The 24,509-nt window shown below is 51.6% G+C and overlaps 1 protein-coding gene across 1 annotated transcript; it reads left to right on the forward strand.

Annotated features, from left to right (window-relative positions):
- The first annotated feature begins 1,587 nt into the window (after positions 1–1,587).
- Positions 1,588–23,724, forward strand: LOC116880391 (solute carrier family 22 member 20). Its single transcript, XM_032879441.1, has 10 exons — positions 1,588–1,983; positions 2,072–2,175; positions 3,789–3,943; positions 6,866–7,034; positions 7,572–7,695; positions 8,592–8,707; positions 11,982–12,196; positions 13,919–14,027; positions 14,218–14,421; positions 23,166–23,724. The coding sequence occupies exons 1-10, from the start codon at positions 1,609–1,611 to the stop codon at positions 23,260–23,262; spliced, it is 1,668 nt and encodes a 555-aa protein (XP_032735332.1). The 5' UTR covers positions 1,588–1,608; the 3' UTR covers positions 23,263–23,724.
- Positions 23,725–24,509: the final 785 nt, after the last annotated feature.

Below are 24,509 nucleotides of genomic sequence, written 5' to 3' on the forward strand. Positions count from 1 at the left end.
CCCCGCTCCTTCCTTTTTTATATTGGTGACTTTAACGGGGACTCTTCAGGGACTGGTGTACCAGTAATGGGGGTGCCAGAGGCACCTGGGTATGGGGTGGGGTGGGAATCTCACATTTCCATGCCGAGAAACCCCAAACAATAAAGGAAAAGGCCCCACGCCTGTGTCCAGAGTGTATTTCTGCCCCAAGCTGCTGCCCAGGAAGGCACCAGCAAGCCTGGAGCTGGAGGGACAGCCCGGGGCCTCCCACCGCCCCTGCGCTGCGGCTCCTCCTGGGGCCTCTCACCCCTGCTGGAGTCCCAGGTACCTAGGAAGCTGGGGAGGATGGGGCTCCCAGCTGCAGGGGCAAGACCATACTGGGGAGGTCCCCTTGACCACCTGTGCTAGTCCCCTTCGCCCTCCTCAAAGCCCCAGAGGCCTGACCCCTACCCTCCATGTATGCTCCGCCTGGAAGTTTCCGGCTGCAACCCGAACTCCCACTGAGCACAAACCTGACCCCCCAGGAAGCTTCCAGAACAGAAGGGCCTCCTTCATCCGGACACCTGCAGCTTATGTAAGCTGCTCAGCCCCTCTGGGTCGCAGCTTTCCTTACCAGAGATAAGAGTGGCTTGCGGTGAGGGTAGAAGAGAGGACAGTGGTGTGGGGGGGATGGGGGTAAGCCACAAACGAGGACGTCGTCTGCAGTGCAGAGGCTGACGGAGCCTGGGGTGGGGATGGGGGCTGCCCTCAGCAGCTGGGGGAGGCCCAGATAGAGCCCCGAGTGGCAGACGTTCTGGGCACTGCTTGCCATAGGCTGGTTCAAGGCCTGGACCCCTGTCCCAAGCCGGCATTTGGCCCCCAGGAGTCTTAGAGCTGGTCCTGGGCCTTGGCGTCCTGTCAGTAGCAGGGGGCGGGGGTGCCTGTCACTTGCTGGGAGTCTGGGCTGGTGAGGGGGCCAGGTGTGGGGTTGGGAGGACAGTCTCATGCCCCCCCACCCCTCATAGTTCTCTGTGTTGGGGTTTTGTTTGAGAGCGGGTTGAGGTAATGGTCTGGATGGTCTGGTGGCCTTACCCGCCCACACACCCCACTCTGAGGCTGAGTTCCTGCAACAGAGGCAGGGAGACCCGGGCTGCCTCTTAGCGCCCCTGCCCCAGCATTCCCATCCTGCCCCGCCCCTGTTTATCCTCTGCAGCCTCTTCTTGGGCGCTGGGGCCCAGGGACTGGGTCCCCTACACTGTCTGGATCGGGCTCTGGAGGGTGCCTCTCGGTGCCTCTCTCCCCAGGAGAGAGGGGAGGGTGGTGATGGGCAGCAGTGACTGCTGGGGTCCCGCGGCGGGGCCGGCAGGGGCCGGGCGGCTAGGCCTGTGGATCCCGGCGGTGGTGGGCTGCAAGGCAGCGCTCTGGGACCCCTGGTTTTCTAGCTGGGAGCGGAGATGGAGAGAAGTGAGGACCAAGGCCCTGGAGGGAGGGGGAGCCCTGCAGGCCTGGGGCCTCCCATGAGGTGTAACCGGACCCCTCTGACCTGCCAGGCGCAGGGCATATGGTCCTGACCCCGGACCTATTCCTCCACCTCCCAGGGGGCCCGTCCTTTACATAAGGCCGCAGCAGGCTGGGCCATAGCCCGTGGCCATGGCCTTCACCGACCTGCTGGACAGCCTGGGTGGTGTGGGGCGGTTCCAGCTGGTCTATACTGCCCTGCTGCTCCTGCCCTGCAGCCTGCTGGCGTGTCACAACTTCCTGCAGAATTTTACGGCCGCTGTGCCCGGCCACCACTGCCGGGGCTCTGCCAACGACACCATGGCCGCCACCAACCACTCGGGGGCCTGGCTGAGGGCCACCGTACCCCTGGACCAGCTCGGGGCCCCCGAACCATGCCGGCGCTTCACAGAGCCTCAGTGGGCCCTCCTGAGCCCCAACACCTCTGTCCACGGGGCAGCCACGGAGGGCTGCAAGGACGGCTGGGTCTATGACCTCAGCACATTCCCAGCCACCATCGTGACCGAGGTCCGCGGGGGAGCCAGCGCGGTGGACGGGTCAGGGGCTGCTGCCCGAGGCCGAGGCTGGAGCGCCCCTCTCCCTCTCTCCCCTGCAGTGGGATCTGGTGTGTGAGGCCCGCCCCCTCCGCGACCTAGCTCAGTCCATCTACATGGCCGGGGTGCTGGTGGGCGCCGCCGTATTTGGCATCCTCGCGGACAGGTGAGCCTTGGCGGGGAGGGTCCCAGCCACCTGAGCCTCTTCATTCATTTTCCTTTGTTGACGCTGATGGGTAGAGAGAGGACGCATTTGCATGGTTCACCGTTCTAGAAGGTGTGGGAGAGTGCAGGGAAGCGTTCCTTCCCGCTGCTGTCCCACCGTCCACTGATTTCTAGAGGGCAGCCGGGTTTCTGTGTCTCTTTCCAGATATAGTTTATGATTCTTTAAAAGTTTTTATTTATTTAATTGACACAGAGAGAGGGAACCCAAGTAGGGGAAGCAGGAGAGGAGAAGCAGGCTTCCCGCCAAGCAGGGAGCCCCATGTGGGGCTCCATCCGGGGACCCCAGGATCATGACCTGAGCCGAAGGCAGGCGCTTAATGACTGAGCCACCCAGACGCCCCAATATTTTATGATTTTATGTCATCCATGCCACCAGGTACCTATGCTCTGTCCCACCTTTGTCATGCCAATGCTGGAGCACCCCACGGGTGCTTCTGGATCTGGCTTTTACTTCCCCTCGAGGCCTCTGCATGGTCCTTTAGAAAGAACTTTCTGGTCCTCCCTACTGTCCCTGCTGAAATTCTATGGTATGGATGACCAGAACTAAGCAGAATGGCCCCTGAGGGTAGCCGGCAGCCCTTCTAGAGGGACCCCAGGAAATCCAACCCGGCTCTAATGGAGTCTGTTCTGCACCTCCTGTCCTCTTTCCTCCGCCTTCCAGCTCATCCACCCCTCCCCCTCTCCTCTCCTCGTGAGTTCCAGGGGTTCCCCTACCCACCCCCCACCCCCCCACTGCCGCTCCGCACCCTGGAAGGCAGACTGCTCCTCCCCCCAGCCTGCGTGCTTTAGGCCCCTCGTGGGCAGCTCCGCCATGACCGTGGCCGTACTAGGTCACGGCACAGCCCGCCCTTCCTGTGGACGAGCTTGTCTCTTACCCACGGTGTCGTGTTTGTCACCAGCCTCCAGTGCAGGACGGTTAGTTACCTAGAGGTGATTGAGGCATGTTTGCGTCAGAGAATGAACGCGTGAACGAGCGAATGGGTCAGGGGGTGAGCAGCGTGCAGCCCCCTTCCAGGCCTGCTGCCCTCCCAGCCGCGCCAGGGCTCTGGCCCCGGACCCTCACTCACACATGGGGCAGGGCCAAGGCCGGACCAGGATAACCCTGCTATCCTGAACCCTGACCTTCGACCCATTTGTGCTGTGACAAGCCCCCGCCCGACCTGGACCTCCCCAGCATGACCAGCTCAAATGAGGACTCGACGCTGGGGTCCTGCTCCCACTGGCCCCTGAGTCCTGGTGTGAGGCCTCCGTCCAGCCGGGAGCTCACTCAGGGGACCTTCTGACCACAAGCCCCAAAGATTAAGAGCTGGGTTGGGGGAGGGGCAGATACACTCCTTGATTGAAGGAACAAAAGACAAAAGACAAGTCTTCGTGTCCGGTTTTCCCTCCCTGACCCTCGGCCGGCCACGAGCGCCTGCGTCCCAGCAGGTGCCCCTGACTCTGTTGGAGGGACTGGCCTGGGGGAGCCGCTTCCTCTCTCCCTCCCCCTGCAGCCCCCACGAGGGATGCGGCTGCTGTCCCCGGAAGCTAACCCCAGCCCGGCGCCCGGCTCAGGCTGGGCCGCAAGGGCCCCCTGGTCTGGTCGTACCTGCAGCTGGCAGTTTCCGGGGCCGCCACCGCCTACTTCGGCTCCTTCGGTGCCTACTGCGTCTTCCGGTTCCTGATGGGCATGACCTTCTCTGGAATCATCCTCAACTCCCTCTCTCTGGGTGAGTCCAGCCAAGGAGGGCCCTGGCGGGGCGGCCGGCTTGCGGAAGTGGGGGTCGCGCCTGATCCGTGGATGTCTTTTCTGTTGTGTTGGGATGCACGTCCAGTGACTTCCACTCAGAAACACTCGCCCCCCGCCCGCCCTGGGGCGATCTGGGCTCTCCCCACTGGCCGTGAGCCGCGGACCCTGGGAGCAATGTGTTCCTCCATATGCTGAGAGGCTTGGGTTGTTTCCTGTGTGCTCTAGTCCCCAGGAACCACTTAGTAAGCACCTACTGTATGCCAGGCTCAGTGTGGGGTCAACAAGGGAGCTGAGACGCAGTGGTCCCCAAGGCTCCAGGCTGTCCTAAGATGCTGTGGCTCCAAAAAGGGCAGGGCTCACCCAGGCTCCTTAGCCCCATGGTGGAGACCTGGCCCCTTGGGAGCCAGATGGGAATGTCCCCCACACCCAAAGTGACAGGGTCAGTCCTCACTCCAGGCTGGTTTCCCGCAGCTGTTGGTCGCTCCGGCACGGAGCGCCGTCAGGCAGTAGAAAGCCCATGGTGCACACAGGCCGGCCACCGACTTGTGCGAAGGGCTTAGTTGGCACCTGGGACACTACCAGGCCCAGGGAGGGTCTGAGGGATCCAGACGCTGCTTCCGAAGACGGGATGGGTCCTTCATCTCAGGGATGGGGGGAAATCTTAGGGCTGGAGAACCAGGCCGCGCCAGGCTCGCACACCTGACGTCCCCCTCTCTGAATCAGGACCCTGAGGGTTGTTGATCTCACGCGTGATCCTGACAAATCCCAGCCCACTCGCCTCAGCCTCCAGGGCGGGCATCCAGCCACAGCTGGTGGGATCGGAAGGTGGGATCAGACATGCACGGTCCGTGTCGTGCTAGAATTGCGTCTGTGAGACACACCCCCTACAAACACACAGACTCTCCTACCTGTGCACACACCCATATACACATATCCCTGCGCATGCACGCACACACACACACACACACACACACACACACACACCTTGTACTACCACTACATACATACCAGATGCGGTTCTGAGCACCAGAGATGGAACAAGGTACAAAGCAGATTTCTGGTCCCACGGAGCCTCTGTTTTGTGCAGGAAGAGAGACAGCCACACGAACAAGCGGCTTATACAGTATGTGCGAAGGGCACACATGCTGCAGAGGAAACTAAAGCCCAGAAAGGGAATGAGCGAGCAGGGAGCTGGGGGGATGGTAGAGCGGCCAGGGGAAGTCCTCACTGAGAGGGGTCACTGGGCAGAGCTTGCAGGAGGGAGGGAGTGTGCCCCGCGGCTATCTGGGAGAGGAACATTCCAGGCAAAGGCCCTGAGGGTTGTGTGTTTCTAGTGTGAGCTCAAGGTGAGGGGGTTCTTTTTTTTTTTTTTTTAAGAATTTATTTATTTATTTGTCAGAGAGAGAGCGAGCATAAACAGGGGACCAGCAGGTGGAGGGAGAAGCAGGCTCCTCGCTGAGAGAAGGAGCCAGATTTGGGACTCGATCCCAGGACACCCGGATCATGACCTGAGCTGAAGGCAGGCACTTAACTAACTGAGCCACCCAGGCATCCTGAGGAGGAGGCGGTTCTTGTGGCGAGAGGGTGCGAAGCAGGGAGTGGAGTGGTGACAGATGAGGTCAGAGAGCTGGGGGTGCAGGTCCTTAGGGCCTGTGACCACTTACAGACTTTGGCTTTGACTCTGAAAGGCAAGAGCCCCTGGAGGATCCCAAGCCGAGGAGAGGCCTGACCGGATCTGACTGAGTGCTTGCCACCACGGAGGCCAGTTCCAAGCCTCATGCCTCCCCGCCAGCCAGCAGCAGAGTGGCTTGGCTGCAGGGGTGGGGTGGGGTGGGGTTGGGGTGTTGGGGGAGTGGCTAGCTACTCCCCCAGGAGGGTGCTAGCAGGAAGGGCTCAACGGGATTCTGTTGGTAGAAGCAACAGGCTTTGGTGATGGACCGGAAAGGATGCAGGAGCTGGCTGCTCCTGGGAAGGGGAAGTGTCCTCATTAATGTGCTACAGTTGCCTTGTAAGGGCATGTGTGATTTCTTAACCAGTGCCCCATGCATGGACAGCTAGGTTGTTTCCAAGTTCTGCTATTTACAAAAAAATCATATAATTAAGAGTCATAATATTTCCTTTCCTACCAAACATTTATATCTTTTGCCTGTTTTTTTGTGGGCTTTTTCTTTTTTTGTTTTTTGGTTTTTTTCTTTTCTTTTTTTGCCTTTTGGTGGTTTTCCTATCGATATGTAAGAGCCCTTCCCATATTAAGGAAATTTACCTTTTATCTATAATTTGAGTTGCAAATTTTTTGTTTACATGTTTTTGCTGACATTATGACTTGATTTATGGTGCTTGTTTGTTTTTGTTAAAGCCAGTCAAGGTGTTTGTTTTTATATGCAGACACTCTTATTTTTATAAAGTCAAGTTTGTTGATCTTCCCTTTCATTGCTTCTGGTTTTTTTCTGGGTTTTCTGGCATTCTTAGAAAAGATTTTCCTGACTCTAAGATTGAAAAAAAAATTGCCATGATTTTTTCTAACATTCTTGTGGTTTAATTGGTTATATGTATTTTTTCATTTTTTAAAAAGATTTTTTAAAAATTTATTTGTCAGAGAGAGAGAACACAAGAAAAGGGAACAGCAGGCAGAGGCAGAAGCAGGCTCCCCGCTGAGCAAGGAGCAGATGCAGGGCTCCATCCCAGGACGCTGGGATCACCACCCGAGCTGAAAGCAGATGCTTAACCGACTGAGCCACCCAGGTGTCCCTTACTGGTTATATTTAGTTCTTTGGTGCACCTGTGTCTCAGTAGAGCTCTGGAAAAATTTCAAGTGGCCACAGAGTCGCTATGAGGGCACAGGTGCATTAGACAACCTTGGGGGCTGTGGGTGCTACTGATCCTGCCCTGATTCCCTCTGCAGTCGTGGAGTGGATACCCACCCGGGGCCGGACCGTGGCGGGTGTCTTGCTGGGGTACTCCTTTACCCTGGGTCAGCTCATCCTGGCTGGAGTGGCATACCTGATCCGCCCCTGGCGGTGGCTGCAGTTTGCTGTCTCTGTTCCATTCCTCATCTTCTTCCTCTATTCTTGGTACGTCCCGACAAGGAGGGGGGTGGGAGGGTGCACCTGTGTGACGGAGCCCCCCCTCGTGACAATCTGGGACTGTGTAGTGACTGGGACTTGCCGGGTGTGGTGGGGACTTGAAAGGGGGTGGATGTTTGTGGGGACCACGGGCTCACGGGCATTGCCCACGGCTGTCAGGAAGCTCTGATAAAATCCCTTCCATTGATGTAGGGCTCCAGAATGCTCGAGTGGTTTTGCTTTGCTCGTCAGTTCCTTTGCAACTCACAACAGGAGGGGAACTGAGACACAGCCCAGAGAGGGCCATGACTTATTCAAGACACACGGCAGGGTCAGAACCAGATTCAAAACTGAATCTGTGACTGTTTTTAAGTGCTTTTCAGTGGGTCCCTGTCCGCTGTGCTTTGGGAAAGGGAAGCTGGTGTGTCCCCCCCAGTCTTCCCGAGTCTGGAGGCGGCTGGGAAGGAAACGAAGGTGTATTTGCGTTTGGAGAATGGAAGGAGCTCTACTCACCCCTGCCGTCCTTCATCCTTCTCTTGGCCCCAGGTGGCTGCCAGAGTCATCCCGCTGGCTCCTGCTGCACGGCAGGTCGCAGTTAGCCGTGGAGAACCTGCGGAAGGTGGCCGTCATGAATGGGAGAACACAGGAAGGGGAGAGGCTGACCAAAGAGGTAGGTGGCGTGGCTGGAAGAAAGGGGAGGGACCGTTTCTAATCTGGCTGGTGGCCTCAAGATGTGCCAAGACTCAGTAGCTTGCCGGGACGCGCCCACCATCCAGGTGGAGAGGCTGGGACTGAGGAGAGAGAGACTTCTGGGGAAGCTAGAAGGCATAACCATCGAAGGGCTGGGCAGTCTGCGAGAAATCATTTAACTGCTTTGTTCATCGGTCCATCCATCTCTGCCATGGGGAAATAACCCCATTCCCATGGAATTGCCGAAATTTAATAAAATAATAAAGTGAAAATATTGAAGTAGAAGCCATAAAAGGAAATTATCAAAGAATCAATAATAAAGGTACCCTTTACGATAAACACCAGCATCAGAGAATTACCACTTGTAAGATCATCACCATTTATTATGAGTAAGTAGGTTTTCTCGAGCCCCGTGCTAGTCACTCTGCTGAGGGCTTTATGTCCATAATCTCATTTAATGTGTCACTTTTGTGGCTGAGGAGGCCAAGTTTGAATGGGCCGCGTCATTTGCCTAAGAACACACAGTGGGAAACGGCAGAACTGCTTAGAACCCCGGCCCCTAACCACGGCCCAGGCCTATCTCAGAGTCTCTACTGGGAGTGAGGGAAAAGGGTCCCTCGAGAACCACAGGTGGCGATTTCAGCCTAATCAGCAGGCAGCTCAGGAGCCCTGGGACTCACCCTGGAGCCTCTGCTTCATCCCGAAGCTCTGGAAACAATCTGTTGAGAGCCATCAGTCCCAGGATGCAAAGACTAGAACCAGCCATCTTGCCGGGGACCGAAGCCTTGACCTTCCTCTCCCCAGATGAAGGGACTCCTCGCAGGAAAACAGGGTCCCAGATCTTTTCCTTTTGCTGATCAAACTTACCTTGTCCAGGTGGTGAACTCCCACCTCCAGAGTGAGATCGCAAGTGTGCGCACCTCCAACTCGGTCTTAGACCTCTTTCGAACCCCGGCCATCCGGAAGGTCACTTGCTGTCTCATGGTGGTCTGGTAGGTGATGTGCTTGAGCCCACGTCTTTGACCTGAGGCAGGGCTAAGCCTCTTATCCCCACTTCCAAACTCTGTTCTCAAATACTCTTAATGCAATGAGCAGGTGAGCCTCGTGAATTCGATCTTGTTCCCTACCCTTTCTCTACGGTACTCTCGCCCTCTGCTCAGCACTAAGATGCGGTCATAGATGAGACATTTGTGCTGACCTGGGGATCCCACATCTGGACAGTGGGTCTCACCTTGGTGGGGGTGGGGGCGCCCATTGGAATCACCCATGCAGCTTTTCCAAAATGCACTTTGTCCCCTCCTGATAGGCCCTTGGGGCTCTCCAGGAGATTTTGGGAAGTGTCCAACTCTGGAGAAACACCTGTGGGTCAGAAAGGGACAGACAGGGAGACAATAATGTCTATGAGGTATGACAGGTGTCCTTACAGCAGTTCTCCTGACTGGAGCTGCCGAGTACATCATGCAGGAGATGGCATCTAAGTGGGTTTTACAAAAACGGCTGTGGAGTTTGCCAGGGGACCAGGAAGGACTCAGAGAGGCCATCTAGATAAACAGGAAGTGTAAAACAGATCAAACTACAAGGGCAACTTGTTCCCATTAGCACAGACTGGAGCTGGCAAATCCTAAGATGAGGAATGGATTTAGAAAGGGGGTAGAGGGCGTTTTAAGGACCAGGATGTCCTAGGTATGTAAATAGTAAGGGTTGATATTTGCGAAGTAGGGAACACAGGCTACAAGTCATCTGTTCTCAGGAGGACAACCAGCATTCTTGTTCTGTGGTTACCGGCCAGGCTGTGGTAGATGACCAGATGACCTGGGTGACCTTGAGCAAGGCAGCCAGCCTCCTGGTGCCACAGTTTCCGGCTTAGATGCCTACCACTAAGGTCCTTTTGAAAACTAAATGTTTAGACATGTAACCCCCACACCTGGCCGAGTTAAGTGCTCAGGTAGCGTCTCTGATTTAAGTTTGGAGCTGTGTCACCTATGCGCTGGAAACGGGATTGTCCACCACTCTGGACCTTTGGAGGGCTTCTGCCTGGGCAGCCAGAGGGCTCCTCAGAACCCAAGTTGGGACCCGCCCCCTGCTTCGCTCTCCTCCTCCCACCGGGAAGAATCATCATGAATGAAAAATTCCAGGGTTGAAAGTCCCCTCTTGGATCCTTCTGGAGAGAATAAGCTAAGGCCCGTTTCTGTTTGAAGGAAGGAATTCGGCAGCTAGGGGCTGGGTCAGCCGGATGGAGTTTCTGCAGGCAGGTGGGGAGATTTGGGAGGAGGAAGAAGAATTTTGGGGAACTGGTAGGCTTTCACAAGCTCCTGTTGTAAATGCCTCCCGTAACGTGGATTTCTTTTTCTCTACTGGTTGGTTGTTTTTTGATTCCTAAATTATAAAACCACTGCATACTCATTGGGAAAAAATTTGTTTTTTCAAACAACCCAGAAACATAGAGACAGGGTCATGTATTGGTTGTGAGGCAGGACTCAAGTGTAGTTCAATTTAAAAAACAAGACAAAACAGGGGCGCCTGGGTGGCTCAGTGGGTTGAGCCTCTGCCTTCGCCTCAGGTCATCAGCCCAAGGTCCTGGGATTGAGCCCTGCGTCGGGCTCCCTGCTCAGCAGAGAGTCTGCTTCTCCCCCTCCCTCTGCCTGCCGCTCTGCCTACTTGTGCTCTCTGTCTCTCTCTGTCAAATAAATAAATAAAATCTTTAAAAAATTAAAAACAAAATAAAAATTAAAAACAAGACAAAACAAAAGGCAGGACTCTGGAACCCGACTGCTTGGATTTGAATCTCAGCTCTGCCACTTATCTGCCACAGCTCTGTCTGTGTCATCTTGGCCGAGTTCCTTAACCTCTCTGTGCCTCAGTTTCCCCACCTGTAACACTGATATCATAATAGTACCTACCACATAGGGTGGTTGTGGAGATTAGAAGCATTCACGTATAGAACAGTATCTTGGTAAACTCAAGACTTGTACCTGTTATCACTGTACGGAAGAAAATTGAATGCTCCTCCTCCCACTCTGCTTGCCCCGCCCCCAAGCAGCAAGCCCTGCCAAGCACGAGTCCATATTCTTCCAGACCTTTGTACACAGAAGACGCCACATGTATTCTTACAAAAATGGGTCAGTACCACACATATCTTCTACTTGCTCCTAATAACGCAACCATATCTGTAAATATCGTTGCATGTTACATGAACCCAGACCTGCCTAGAGTCAACAAGAATTACTGTATCAGCTTTCTAGAAGGGTCTTTTCTTCTCCATCTCCCCGACTCACGTAGCTGGGGGTAGGTGGGAGGATGGGAGGCATTTCTCAGTAAGCACTAAGGGGGCAGAGGCCGGGGCCCTGCTTGCAGAGGGCCCCCTGCCAAATTCCATTTTTCCACCTCCCCCTGCCCCCAGATGTCCCAGAGCTTGTGTCGGCATGAGGTGTTGCAGGGAAACGTAGCCAGGCCGACCCACCAGGTGCATGAGGGCCTGTCCCGTGCTTTTATTGTTAAGTAGGCTCAATGACACGTAACGAAGTTTGGCATCGCGATGGTTGATCACCGTGCAGTTTAGCGCCTGCTTCCTGCTTCCGAAGGCTGAGTAATTGCCCGCATTCCCCACGTGCTGTTTATCTACCCATCAGTTGATGGACACTTGGGCTTGCTTCCACCTTTCCGCTCTTGTGAACAATGCTGCTATGAACATGGATGTACAAATACCTCTTTGAGACACTGCCACAGGGACATTTTAAATTTCTCTAGAGCCCCCCCCTCCCCCAGAAGTGTGGGAATTCCAGACCTTTGCCGTCAGATTGACTGTAAACACTGCCTTGGCAGAAGCAGCCATCTACAGGTGCAGACTTCTCAGTAAACGTCGGGAGAAGCTGTGAGGGTCCGACGGGGTCTTTGCCTGGTTGGAAGGCTCTCGTTTTCTCCTTCCAGCTCTTAGATGTGAAGCTCAGATCAGCCACTGAAGGGAGGAGGAGGGGCTGGAGCAGTGCAGATAGGGAAAAACACTCACACTCTGGAGCCCACACTTGGACTCGGGGAGCAGGTGCTGGAGCAGGTGCTTAAGCAGGGACATGGAGGGAGGGTAGCCTGGGCTCTAAAACCCAAGTCAGAGACTTGGATTTGGTGAGGGGAAGGGGAGGGGTATGTTAAATTCAGGGGATTTTCACTCCCTGAAAATGGAGTCCTATGTCATTCATCCTGTGTGCCATCCCCTGGGTCCAGAACTGTGGACCTTGGGCTGAAGCAGGACCATTCTGCTGCCTCTTCCAGGTTCTCCAACTCCATGGCTTACTACGGGCTGGCCATGGACTTGCAGAAGTTTGGACTCAGTGTATACCTGGTGCAGGTCCTGTTTGGGGTCATAGACATCCCGGCCATGCTGGTGGCCACCACCACCATGATTTATGTGGGCCGCCGGGCCACCGTGGCCTCCTTCCTCATCCTGGCTGGGCTCATGGTGATCGTGAACATGTTTGTGCCTGAAGGTGAGCCATCTGCTCTTGCTGTGACCGCCCGGGAGTCTCTGGGGTCTGGTGGGCCTTGACTACAACAAGGGAACAGGACTGAGGGATGTTCTTCAGGATCTGGAAAGGAAGTGACTATCTATTAGCAGAGTTTTTACTAAGCACTCAGGACTCAGTATCAGGGTCATGGTGGAGAATTGGCAGAGACACGAGTCTTTGCCCCCAAGGCATTTACCATCTTGTCAGGGAGATCAGGTTGATGACCTTTGAAATTCCCAGTGCCCAGTGGTTCCAGTGTCAAGGAATGGGACCCAACTGTAGGTACCTAATAAACAGTCCAGTGATTCCAACAAGAAGCCGGGGTTGAGTGTCAAGAGTCCTAGAGCTTGTGGGAAGCCAAGGGCTCATGGCCTTGGGCAACTTGTCTGATTTCTCAGTGTCTTATTATTTCCCAGTGGAATGGTACATTACTACTATTGGTATTTTGACATATTTTCTTCCAATCTTTTCTTCTTTTTGTAGATTTTGTATTTGACATAATTGAGATAATATTATATGTGTGTATACATATGATTATATTTACATATGTGTATATCTTATTTATATATATAATATATCCTATTTCACTATATTACATAAATGTGCTTTTTCATTTTATTTATTTATTGTTATTATTATTTTTAAAGCTTTTTTTCATTCAGTTTAGAGAGAGTGCCAGAACATGGTGGGAGGAGCAGAGAGGGAGGGTTGACCCCAGGACCCCGAGATCATGACCTGAGCTGAAGTCAGTCGCTCACCCGAGCCACCCAGAATCCCCTATTTATTATTATTTTTTTTAAGTAGACTCCATGCCCAGTGTGGAGTCCAGCGTGGGACTTGAACTCATGACCCTGAGGTCAACACCTGAGTTGAGACCGAGAGTTGGATGTTTAATGGCCTGTGCCACCCAGGCGCCCCGAGATGCTTGTTCCTGTTCATACAAATGTCCCATGCCCCCAGTGTTGTATTACTTATGACAATTCATCCAGATCGGTAGAATCTCCGAGGGACCTTGAAAGAAATACCCAAACTTGAGGATCTCCCCAAGAGGCTTTAATGTCATGGAGAGGGGGTAGGGCCCAGGTGTGGGTATCTTTTAAGTCTCCCCTCCTGGACCCAGTGTGCAGCCGGAGGACGTACCATAATTTCCTTGAACGTTGCTTGGAGGTTGGGCGGGCCGTGGGGGTTTTACTGTTCATAACCAATAGCAGGACAAGTTAATAATGGTAAGAGCAAACACTGAGTGAGCGCTGAGCCCTTTGCACTCCTGACGTCATGGAAACGTATGACAACCCGGCGAAGCAGGTGCTGGTATTTTCCTCGTTCTATGGTTGAGGACACCAGAGAGGTTAAATGCAAGTGACCAAGGTCACCCAGCTGGGTCAGAGCTGGGGTTTGAACCCAGGCCTCACTCCAAAGTTTGTCTTGCCTCGGAAAGGGGAAAAGGAGGCAGAAGTGAGAGAAGGGCAGGGTGGGGCATTCCGGGGTCTCCGGGGCAACATGAGGTGGTGCGGATTCCAATCCCTGACGCCTGCTGCTTGGCCTCCCTCCTCCCTTTTGGGGCTCTGAGCCTCAGCCTCAGCCTCTTCCCCATATCCCATCCCCTCCCGAGCACCCCTGCTCCCACTGCTACCCCTCTGCCTCCCTGACGCCTTTGGGGCTCTGAGCTCCCCCTAACCCCCAGCTCTGTCCACCTTTCTGCAGATACGCAGACCCTGCGCACAGCCCAGGCAGCACTAGGCAAAGGCTGCCTGGCCAGCTCGTTCATCTGTTTGTACCTGTTCACTGGAGAGCTGTACCCCACAGAGATCAGGTGGGTCCATGGGGTGAGGGGAGCAGAGCAGCACCTGCCCCAAGCTGGGAGACCCCGGAGCCCCAGGCCTCAGCACCTGCTGAGTTTGCTGAAGTAGGACCCCTCCTCCTTTCCATCTGCCCCCTGACACCTGGGGCCCGACCCTCTAGGCAGTCTGGGCCACAGCCACTGACCAGTCTGCACTTTTTAGGCAGATGGGGATGGGCTTTGCCTCAGTCAGTGCCCGCTTTGGGGGTCTGGTTGCACCCCTAATCACCACGCTTGGGGAGTTCAGTGCCATCCTGCCCCCCATGGGCTTTGGGGCCACTTCGATCCTGGCTGGGCTGGCTGTCTGCTTCTTGGCTGAGACCCGCAACGCGCCCCTGCTGGAGACCATCGAGGCCATGGAGAGGAGGTAAGGAGCCTCTGGGCATGGTGGGGAGGGGGTGGGGATGACCAAACAGGCTGCAGGTTCCTGTGAAATGACCTGGGGCCATGAGGGTCCTCCCGCTGCTGTACCAATGTCATGGTGGGTAGGTGGGAGCCACGCTGGGAAGACCAGCCTCGCCCACCCACCTTTGTCTAAGAGGCTTGGATTTCATCAAGGACAGACCCAACCGTGAATGGTGACACAGAACGAAGAATAAATTGGAGACCAGGCAAAACAGGGAAATGAGTTGAGGTCAAGCCTGGCAGAGACATGGGGATGACAGTTTGTAGGGAGGAGAGGTGCCACATTCAGAAGCAAAGACAGGCCTGTGTGGCTGCCCGGGGTGGCCTTCCAGATTGTCCCAGAACAACAGAAAGGGAGACCCCCCCGCTTAATGACTTTTGTCATATTGTCAGAGAGGAAAAGCGCTACCAGTTCTCTGGGGAAAGCGAAACTTTCCTCAACAATTAACACTGGAAGAAATTTCTCTCATGGATCTCCTCAGGGCGGTCACTGAGTAAGGTGTTGTCCTTGAGGATCTTTCTGAAAATGCGGTGGACTTGGTGCGTTTCCCAGCAACAGTGGGGTCACCGAAGACCCTTGGCTGTGGGGAATGGGACGGGGGAAGGGAACAGGGCCCGAGGCTGTAGCTTCGGGGTCCAGCTTGATCTGGCAGCCGGAGCCGTTGCCCCAGGGACCTGCGAGGTGGATTGAAATCCTAGCTCTAGAAAAATCTCAGTAATGCCAAAGAATTCGAGTTTTGGGTAACAGAGCTCCCTTTGATCCTACCAGGAACATTTATTATAAAGCTACTGTATGTTGTTACAGATGTGAACCAATTACATGATGGAGACCATTTACTAAAACTAATTTAATTTAATTTATTGAGAGAGAGAGTGCAGGGGGAGAGGGAGGGAGAGAGAGAATCTCAAGCAGACTCCATGCCGAGCACGGAGCCAGACATGGGGCTCGATCCCACAACCTTGAGATCACGACCTGAGCCGAAATCAAGAATCTGATGCTTAAAAGGACTGAGCCACCCAGGCGCCCCTAAAAATAATTTTATTTTTTTAAATTGTTGAGGGGCACCTGGGTGGCTCAGTTGGTGAAGCATCTGCCTTCAGGTGAGGTCATTAACCCTGGGGTCCTGGGATCGAGTCCCAAGTTGGGCTCTAGGCTCCCTGCTCAGCTGGGAGTCTGCTTCTCCCTCTGCCTGCTGCTCCCCCTGTGTTCTCTCTCTGTGTCAAATAAGTAAGTAAAATCTTTATTTTTTTAAAAGATTTTATTTATTTACTTGAGAGAGAGAGAGAGCAAGAGAGGGGAGAAGGTCAGAGGAAGAAGCAGACTCCCCTCAGAGCTAGGAGCCCGATGTGGGACTCGATTCCGGGACTCCGGGATCATGACCTGAGCCGAGGCAGTGGCTTAACCCAACTGAGCCACCCAGGCACCCCAGTAAGTAAAATCTTTAAAATAAAATAGAATAAAATAGTTGGGAGCAAGCCATTCTTTCTCACAATGATTTGCTGATCGGATCTGACCTAGCTGGTCCTACAGGAGCCCGGTCGTCCCAGGGGATGTGGAGACCTTGACCACGTGGGGAAACTAACCAACATCCAAAAACAGGGCGTTCTCTGAAGCTTCACAAATGCTGCAGAGTTGTTCGAGATTTTGTATGGTTTTATCGTTTATTTTTTAAATTAACGTATGTTTGAGGGCGTTTGCGTCTGTGTCTGTGTGTTGAGCAAGGTCTGCGGCAATCTTAAAAATAACATCTTTGTCTGAACCCTGGGGGAGAACGTTGTGGAGACCCCTCCGCCAAATACTCTAATGTGTAATTCTCTCCAACAAGGATGTTCTGTTACACAACCTCAGTGGAGCCATCCCAGTCAGAAAGCTAATATTGATACATGATTTCCGTTTAGTCCTCTGGCCTCGATCAAGTTCTGCTTGATTTCCCCACCCCCATCCCTGGCCCCACCCCCAACATCCTATAGAGCAAGAGGATGTGGTTCGGAATCAGAAGAGGCATTTAGACGTTGTATTTTGTTTGAGCTGGATGAAGTCCTCCGGTGTTCTCGGATTCTCTAGACTCCAACAGTTAGACAAGGTTTTATACTAGGAAGGACAAGCGTGAGGCCATAAAGCACACTTATAAAGGCCTTTCAGGAGATGAAGGATACAAAACAGTTAAGAGGGGAAAAAAAATGCAGGCAACCATCAGGAAGGCCCAGGGCATCCTGGTGTACCACCCGGGGGTCCTGTCTTCCCTCTGGTCTCTGTCACAGGCTGTCAGCATGAAAGGGAGATACCGAAATCTCAGGGAAGCCTAGGCACATACACCTACTGAGGGGTTTTCTCGGTATCCCGTTGGTCACAGCTAAAATCAGGTTGTAGAACCAGGTAAACCAACTGCAGACCATAAGTTCATAATTTTCAACAAACCATACTAGACGGGCTGGGAGAGGGGGCCTCCAGAGGGAGAGTCCCACTTTGACAGCACCTGATCAGTTACTGGCTAGTCCATTTCATCCTTGCTGTGGTTGATGGTCAGTGTCTTGGCTCCAGGTGTCTTTGAAGTTGAACACGGAGCTGCCACAGACTAGCTATGAATTCACCATGACATTGACCTTTTTGAAGATGCCAGACCAGTTGTTCTGTAGATTTCCCCCCGCTTTGGGGTTTTCCAATGTTACCAGTTGCAGCTTAGACATCTCTGGCACTGTTATCACAGGCGTGAGCCCGAGTCCTGCTCATTGTATCCCACCAGCTGGTACAACTTTTTGACTTCTGTGTTCTTTCACAATTCTTTCAGTATGTCCTTGTTTTCTGGATAGTCTAAGCTCATTTCCCCGTAGCTGTCATGGCAGCAACCCTTTCCCTGATGACTTGGTTCATTTTAAGAAAGACTGGTATTTAGAAGCCAAGGTCCTTGGGGCGCCTGGGTGGTTCAGTTGGTTAAGCGTCTGCCTCTTGATTTTTGGCTCAGGTCACGGTCTCAGGGTTGTAAGATGGGCCCCCGCCATTGGGCTCAGCAGAGAGTCTGTTTGAGATTCTCTCTCTCCCTCTGCTCCTCCCCCACCCTTCTCTCTCTCTCTCAAATAAATCTTAATTTAAAAAAAAATCCAAGATCCACGTATGAGAGACTCATCATTATGGGTTTTTTCCTGCTCTCAAGCCCTCTCAGTGGGCAGAAGTAGGGAATATATGAATATACGTATAGATACAGAGACCAGTACATCTTTTTTTTATATCTGTAGATCGTACTGAAAACCATGAGTCACACCATTACTTCCAACTCCAATCCAGCAGCACCCACCACCGGGTTTATCCCAGTTTGGTCCCTTTTCATATTTAACTCCCTTCTCTGACAAGGAGAAACCTGCCTTCCCTCAGCCTTAACCTAGTTGCCTAACTCATCAATCCGCCAGCATGTAACCCATCCCTCTCCTCCACAGACCCCTCTATACCCCCTTGGGCTCCAAAACCCCATCCTGGGCCAGCCCTCTATGTGGACACCTACCTTGCTTTGCCCCACATGATGGCTTTAAGATCCAATTGTTCAGAAAGAGAAGGGAAGAAAAGTTTTTTCATATATTCTTGATGAAGTTGTCATTGTCATAAACAGATAAAGGACAATCCCCCTGACCTCCCCACTCCGCCAACCTCACATGCCTCTAGATGCCCCCTTGAGATTATAGCAAGTATAACAAGGCCAAAAGGTAGACTAGCCACATTCAGAGCCTGTTTGCATCTCATATAAACTTTTGCATAAGAAATCTAAAGTTGTGAGTGATTTTTTGGCTAAGATTGTGTTTATTTATTTGAGAGAGAAAGAGAGAGAGCACGAGCAGCAGGAAGGGCAGAGGGAGAGGGTAAAGCGGACTCCCCATTGAACACAGAGCCTGACGGGGTCTTGACAGGCTCAATCCCAAGGTCCTGAGATCATGACCTGAGCTGAAGTCAGATGCTTCCCTGTCTGAGCCACCCAGGCACCCCTAAACCTGTGATTTATTAAGGAGGAAATAGCATGATGCTTTTTTAGCAAATAGAATGGGCTCACATCTTGGGGAACAAAACCTGCTCTTGGGTTGGAGCTGGACGAGCAGTTGCTTTGGGACAGTTTCTCAACCATTTCTCATTATCACCCCTCCCCTCCCCACTGCAGGGACTTTTCTATATATACATTTCTTTCCCCCTAATCACATCCCCACACTCCCAATAACAATGTAATACCACAGATACACTGTGTATCTGTTGACGTACTGTGGCCCTTTGGAAGGCCACAAACCATTTAATGTCTCGGATTTTTTGTGTCCCTCCTCCCCCCACCAAGAACCAGTTTTTGCCTCCTGGGGACAACATCACCCCCGTGAAGAATGAGTGTTCTTCATGATTACCTGTTCCAATAGCCATGGGACCTCTTGCAGTTAGGATTTTTTTTTTAAAGATTTTAATTTATTTACTTATTTATTTATTTGAGAGAGAGAGAGCTTGAGATGGGAGAAGGTCACAAGGAGAAGCAGACTCCCCATGGAGCTGGGAGCCCAATGCGGGACTTCATCCCAGGACTCTGGGATCCTGACCTGAGCAGAAGGCAGTCGCTTAACCAACTGAGCCACCCAGGCACCCGTAGTTAGGATTTTTAGAGCCCCTGAGGGGCTTATAATCAGATAACACATTTAATATGCTCCTGCATGATTCTCAAGGGTTCTGGTCCATGTTCTTCTTTAATAACCTGTCCAGGGTTCTTCTTGACAATTCCCCCATAACCAAATAAGAGACAGAAACAACTCAACTTGTTTTGGTTTCGTAGGAAATGGTGATGTTGGGGAACAGGAGGCAAGAAACAGCCTCTGTCGAGTCAGTCAAGCGGAATTTCCGATATCTGAAATATAAGGATTCAAGAACTGCTTAGCCCATTTCCTTTTTCTCCATTTCTAATTTCATCAAATAATTGTGAATGCTAGTCCCAGGCCTGGGGTGTCACGGATTAGGATGAGAAGAAAATGTCTCTTTTCAAGGTTCACATTACCCATCTCCAAAATGGCGGCAAACGAGAGGGATTAGCGGTAATACACCTTCTACTACTGGTTCCTGGGTTATGAAAAGATGTAAGGGAACTTCCTCTGTTTTTACTTCACAGGCTGCCAAAAATCCATTTGTTAATGAATAATTTCTATGTAAATTGTTCCCATCGTTCATTAATCACAAGACCAGATACTGTTTTTCCAGAATGGTCTGTATGCCTGGTGTGGGGCCAGGTCAGCCTCCGTGACCCAGTTGGGCTTATGCCCCAGTTTGTTGGGGCAACACAGCAAAGGAAGAGTGGACTAACCCTGCTCAAAAAATCCTCTTCTGTGAGAACAGAACATTCACAAAAGAGGAAATGCTGATAGAAAATAAACAGAGGAAAGCTATTCACGTCAGTCATAATCAAATAAATGTAAATTAAAATGGGAAAGAGGTCATTTTTAAATATCCAATAAAGAAAACGTTGAAAACATAGTAGTAGTCAAGGAAGATGTATAGACAGGAAGGAGGAAACTCCTGAAAGTTTCTGGAAGTTTCTTTGGCATTACTGATCATGAGATGGCAGATTTTCATATACTTCTAAGTAGCAACAACATTTGCAGGATTCTGCCCTAAGCAAATCAGCTGAAATGTGGACAAAGGATATTGAACAAGGATATTCATCACCATGTTTAATATGCCCGGAAAAAAATGTAAACTTTCCAGCTCTCCAACAATTTCAATCAATTATAATATACCGTGCAGTAGTAAAAAGTTATGTTGAAGAAGACTTTTTTTTTAAAGATTTTATTTATCCACTTGACAGAGATCACAAGCAGGCAGAGAGGCAGGCAGAGAGAGAGGGGGAAGGAGACTCCCCACTGAGCAGAGAGCCCGATGCAGGGCTCAATCCCAGGACCCTGAGATCATGACCTGAGCTGAAGGCAGAGGCTTTACCCACTGAGCCACCCAGGTGCTCCTGATGAAGACTTTTTAAGGGTCCGGGGAATGTTTATACTATATTTTTAAATATTAAAATTAATTATGATGTTTCCTAATTATGTCAAGAAATAAGAGACTCAGGGTGCCTGGGTGGCTCAGTGGGTTAAAACCTCTGTCTTCGGCTCAGGTCATGATCTCAGGGTCCTGGGATCGAGCCCCACATTGGGCTCTCTGCTTCGTGGGGAGCCTGCTTCCTCCTCTCTCTGCCAGACTCTCTGCCTACTTGTGATCTCCATCTGTCAAATAAATAAATAAAGTCTTAAAAAAAAAAATGAAGAGACGTCTGGCTGGCTTAGTTTGTGGAACATGCACCTCTTGATCTTGAGGTCATGAGTTCAAGCCCCACATCGGGTGTGGAGATAACGTAAATAAATGAATAAATAAATAAATAATTAAAATTAAAATAAACTTCAAAAAAAGGAATAGAGACTCGCAAGAAAGAAATACGTTAAAATGGTGACAATTGTTGCCTCAAGGTATGAGTGACAATTTTTTTCCTGGTTACTTTACTTTTTTTTTTTTAAGATTTTATTTATTTATCTGACAGAGAGATCACAAGTAGGCAGAGAGGCAGGCAGAGGGAGAGAGAGAAGCAGGCTGTCTGCTGAGCAGGGAGCCCGATGTGGGACTCGATGCCAGCACCCTGGCATCACAACCTGATCCGAAGGCAACCGCTTAACCAACTGAGCCACCCAGGCACCCCCTGGCTACTTTACATTTTTAAAAATTATCTCCAGGGGTGCCTGGCTGGCTCAGTCAGAAGAACATGCGACTCAATCTTGGGGTCCTGAGTTTGAGTCCTGCACTGGATAGAGATTAGTTAAATAAATACAACTTGAAAAATGTTTTAATAGGAAAATTATTTCCAAATTGTCTATATTGAGCAGGCTTTCTTTGGTAACCAAGGGGGAGAGGCACACAATGAAAACAATTATAAGAATTCAGTTAGGTCAGGGCACCTGGGTGGCTCAGTCATTGAGCGTCTGCCTTCGGCTCAGGTCATGATCCCAGGGTCCTGGGATCGAGCCCCGCATGGGGCTCTCTGCTCGGCGGGGAGCCTGCTTCTCCCTCTCCCAGTCCCTCTGCTTGTGTTCCCTCTCTCGCTGTATCTCTCTCTGTCAAATAAATAAATAAAATATTTTAAAAATTAAAAAATTTAAAAAAAAAGAATTCAATTAGGTCATTTCCCAGGCACAGGGAAGCCCTTCTCAAGGCCCAGAAGCTAGGGATGGGTCTGGAAAGAGGTTAATGCTCCTTAAAGCCTGCCAAGATGGTGGAAAGACCCAGAGGAGAGGCCACAGGGCCTGGGCAAATTTGTGAGGCTCCAGTTAGTGACCTTCCATGGAGTTTCTTCCACTGGTAATGGGGACTTAGAGAGGTGAGGGGGTGGGGGATGGGTTGCAGCCTTTCAGCAGGAGGTCTGATGCTCCACCATGACTAAAGCCCAACCCATTGGTCTACTGGGACCTCCTGCCACCATCTCACGCATGGTGAACACCAGCTGCATGGCTGACCCCAGTACACTTTTAATGCTTATTGTATTATATTCCAGAATTTTAAAAAAGAAGACCATGGATTTCAGGTCCCACAACAGGCCTTCTGGTCATCTTTGCTCATATGATGAATTTTAAAAATGGCGTTGAGCCAGTCTAACCATTGGAGCAGTTGAATCTGGAGAATGTCTGCCTTTGGGTTTTTAGGAATTGTCTTTGGAAGGGTTGGGGAATCCATGGGTGGGAGCTGAGGAGACAGAGGCAGGCGGGACAGACTTCTGTCCCTCAGCCCCCACCCCGCAGGCACACAACGGGTAAAACCAATAAGCTGAACGGACCCAGGAGACAGAGTCAGAAAGGCTACAAGACTTCAAGTGCAGAAAAGACAGACATGGAGGACAGTAGAGTGAGAAGAAAGAGACGTTTCTTTCGGATTATGTGAAGAGATCATCATACCCAAAAATGGCTTAAACCATTGGACTAAAAGGTTAGAAATAAAAGAGTTACAATCCAGGATGAAAACTCTGATAAAAACATCTGGAACATTGAAAACGTTCTCAAACAAGAGCCAGCGAAAGTAGACCGGAGAAATTGACGAGAGGTGTAAATGATGAAAACGAGAAACAAATGAAGACTAACAAAATTATGTAGAACAAACCATTCTCAGGGTGCACAATTCCAGGATAAAATAAAAGGGACCACAACCCAAATTATTTCAATGATAGAGGAATACAATCGAAAAAGGCAAAACTGCACCTGTTCAGAGGACAGAAAGCCCCATGGGGCAGCCCTCACACCGTTTGGGAGGCCCAGCCCCTGACTTTCCTCTCTGCTCCTGCCTGACTGATTCTCTACCTGGGGCAGAGGGAGAAGGGCCTTGGCAGTGCCCCGTCCCCCCACAGTCTCTGTGGGTGTCCTTGGTCCGCAAGGGAGCCAGGCCCAGCCCCAGCAAGTGCAGTGAGCCTGGTGCCCCATTCACCAGTTGAGAGACCTTGGGTGTGTGTCTGGCCTCAGATCTTCATTGGAAAACTTTTAACCTTGCAGTCTTTCCCTGAGGGGCCCCCATGAGAACTAGGGGAAGGGCCGCTGTGGCTTCTACCATCCTTGGGGGTTTGCGGACAGTAGAGATCCAGGTCTTGAAGGCTGTGCACACACCACCTGCTTCTTGCCACCTCCTTTCTGCCTTTTTGTCTTATTTTTCCATTTGCCTTTTCATTTCAACAGAGTCAAAAGAGGTCTTTCCAAGAAGGATGAAGAAGAGAAGAGGGAAGAAATTTCTCTCCAGCAGCTAGGAGCTTCTCCCCTCAAAGAAACCATCTAAGCTGCCAGAAGCCTGGTGCTGGCTCACAATACCTCTTTGGGTGTCCAGACACCCCCACGGCTGTTCCTGACGCTGATGGGGGTGAGGTAGGCCAAGGACCGCCAAGACTCTTCGAGTCCATCCCAAAGAGCCAGCCACAAACCAGGGCTCTGGTTCCTGGAAAGAAACTGACCACCAGCAGCCAACTGGCATCACAAATGTGTAAAAAGTCAAGAGAGACCCTGTCCAGGTGCCAAACATTGTGTCTTTGCAAGGTTAGGGTGGCTGACATTTGTGCCCCTGGTTGTCCCTGGGACGGCCCCACCCAGCTTGTCCTTGCGAACTCACTCTGCTCCACTCCTTTGGCATTTACTCTGTCTTGCCCGTATATGCAATTAAACTCTCTTCTCCTAGTTTGTATGACTTACCTTATCGACTAGCAAATGTGGGATTTGCACGTGGCACATGCTTAGTAAGTAGTTGGTTGAATCTGTGATGAAGCCGGACTCAGGCACTGGATGGAGACCTTTACCCCTCCCGCACATTCCTGGCAATACCACCTTGCAGAAACAGGATGTTGCTTGGTTCTCCAAACATCTCACAGGGAGGTGATTCCTGGTATCCCTCTGACTTCAGATCCATTTCCAGTCCAGATGTTGGACAGGTGCCTGCACCCCTGACCTTGGCCTTCTCTGTCACTCAGATTGGATTCATGAAGGATTCAAATCCTGGTTCACTGAGTAGTCTTTTTTTTTTTTAAGATTTTATTTATTCGTTTGACAGAGAGAGAGATCACAAGCAGGCAGGGAGGCAGGCAGAGAGAGGAGGAAGCAGGCTCTCCGCAGAGCAGAGAGCCCGATGCGGGGCTCGATCCCAGGACGCTGGGATCATGACCTGAGCCGAAGGCAGAGGCTTTAACCCACTGAGCCACCCAGGCACCCCTCACTGAGTAATCTTGAGCAAACTTCCCTGTCTGATCCCTTCCCCTGGAATTTCCAGAGAATCGATGAGATCAGGGCTCCACCCCTAAAGCTCTAGAAAAAAGGACAATCTGGGGAAAAAGTAAGAATATCACAGTTTGGGCAGGAACCACTGCAATATGTCATTTCGCCAAGGTCAAGTCTTTCAGCAGCTTACACTTTGGAACAGAGCTTGAAGGAGAATCCTCCAGAAAGCTGTCCCAAGGCATGAGCCCTGATGCACCAAAGCCTCAGTTCCTCCCACAGATCTCACCTCTCATTCAGCGATCTTTGATGTGAGTTTCCTTT

Source organism: Lontra canadensis, unplaced genomic scaffold, assembly GCF_010015895.1.
Source record: "Lontra canadensis isolate GAN:19392208 unplaced genomic scaffold, GSC_riverotter_1.0 scaffold66, whole genome shotgun sequence".
NCBI classification, from domain to species: Eukaryota; Metazoa; Chordata; class Mammalia; order Carnivora; family Mustelidae; genus Lontra; species Lontra canadensis.

Coding starts and splice junctions, on each gene's coding strand:
- LOC116880391 (XM_032879441.1), top strand. CDS start 1,609: ATGGCCTTCACCGACCTGCTGGACAGCCTGGGTGGTGTGGGGCGGTTC. Junction 1,984..2,071: donor CAGCCACCATCGTGACCGAG/GTCCGCGGGGGA, acceptor TCTCCCCTGCAG/TGGGATCTGGTGTGTGAGGC. Junction 7,035..7,571: donor ATCTTCTTCCTCTATTCTTG/GTACGTCCCGAC, acceptor TCTTGGCCCCAG/GTGGCTGCCAGAGTCATCCC.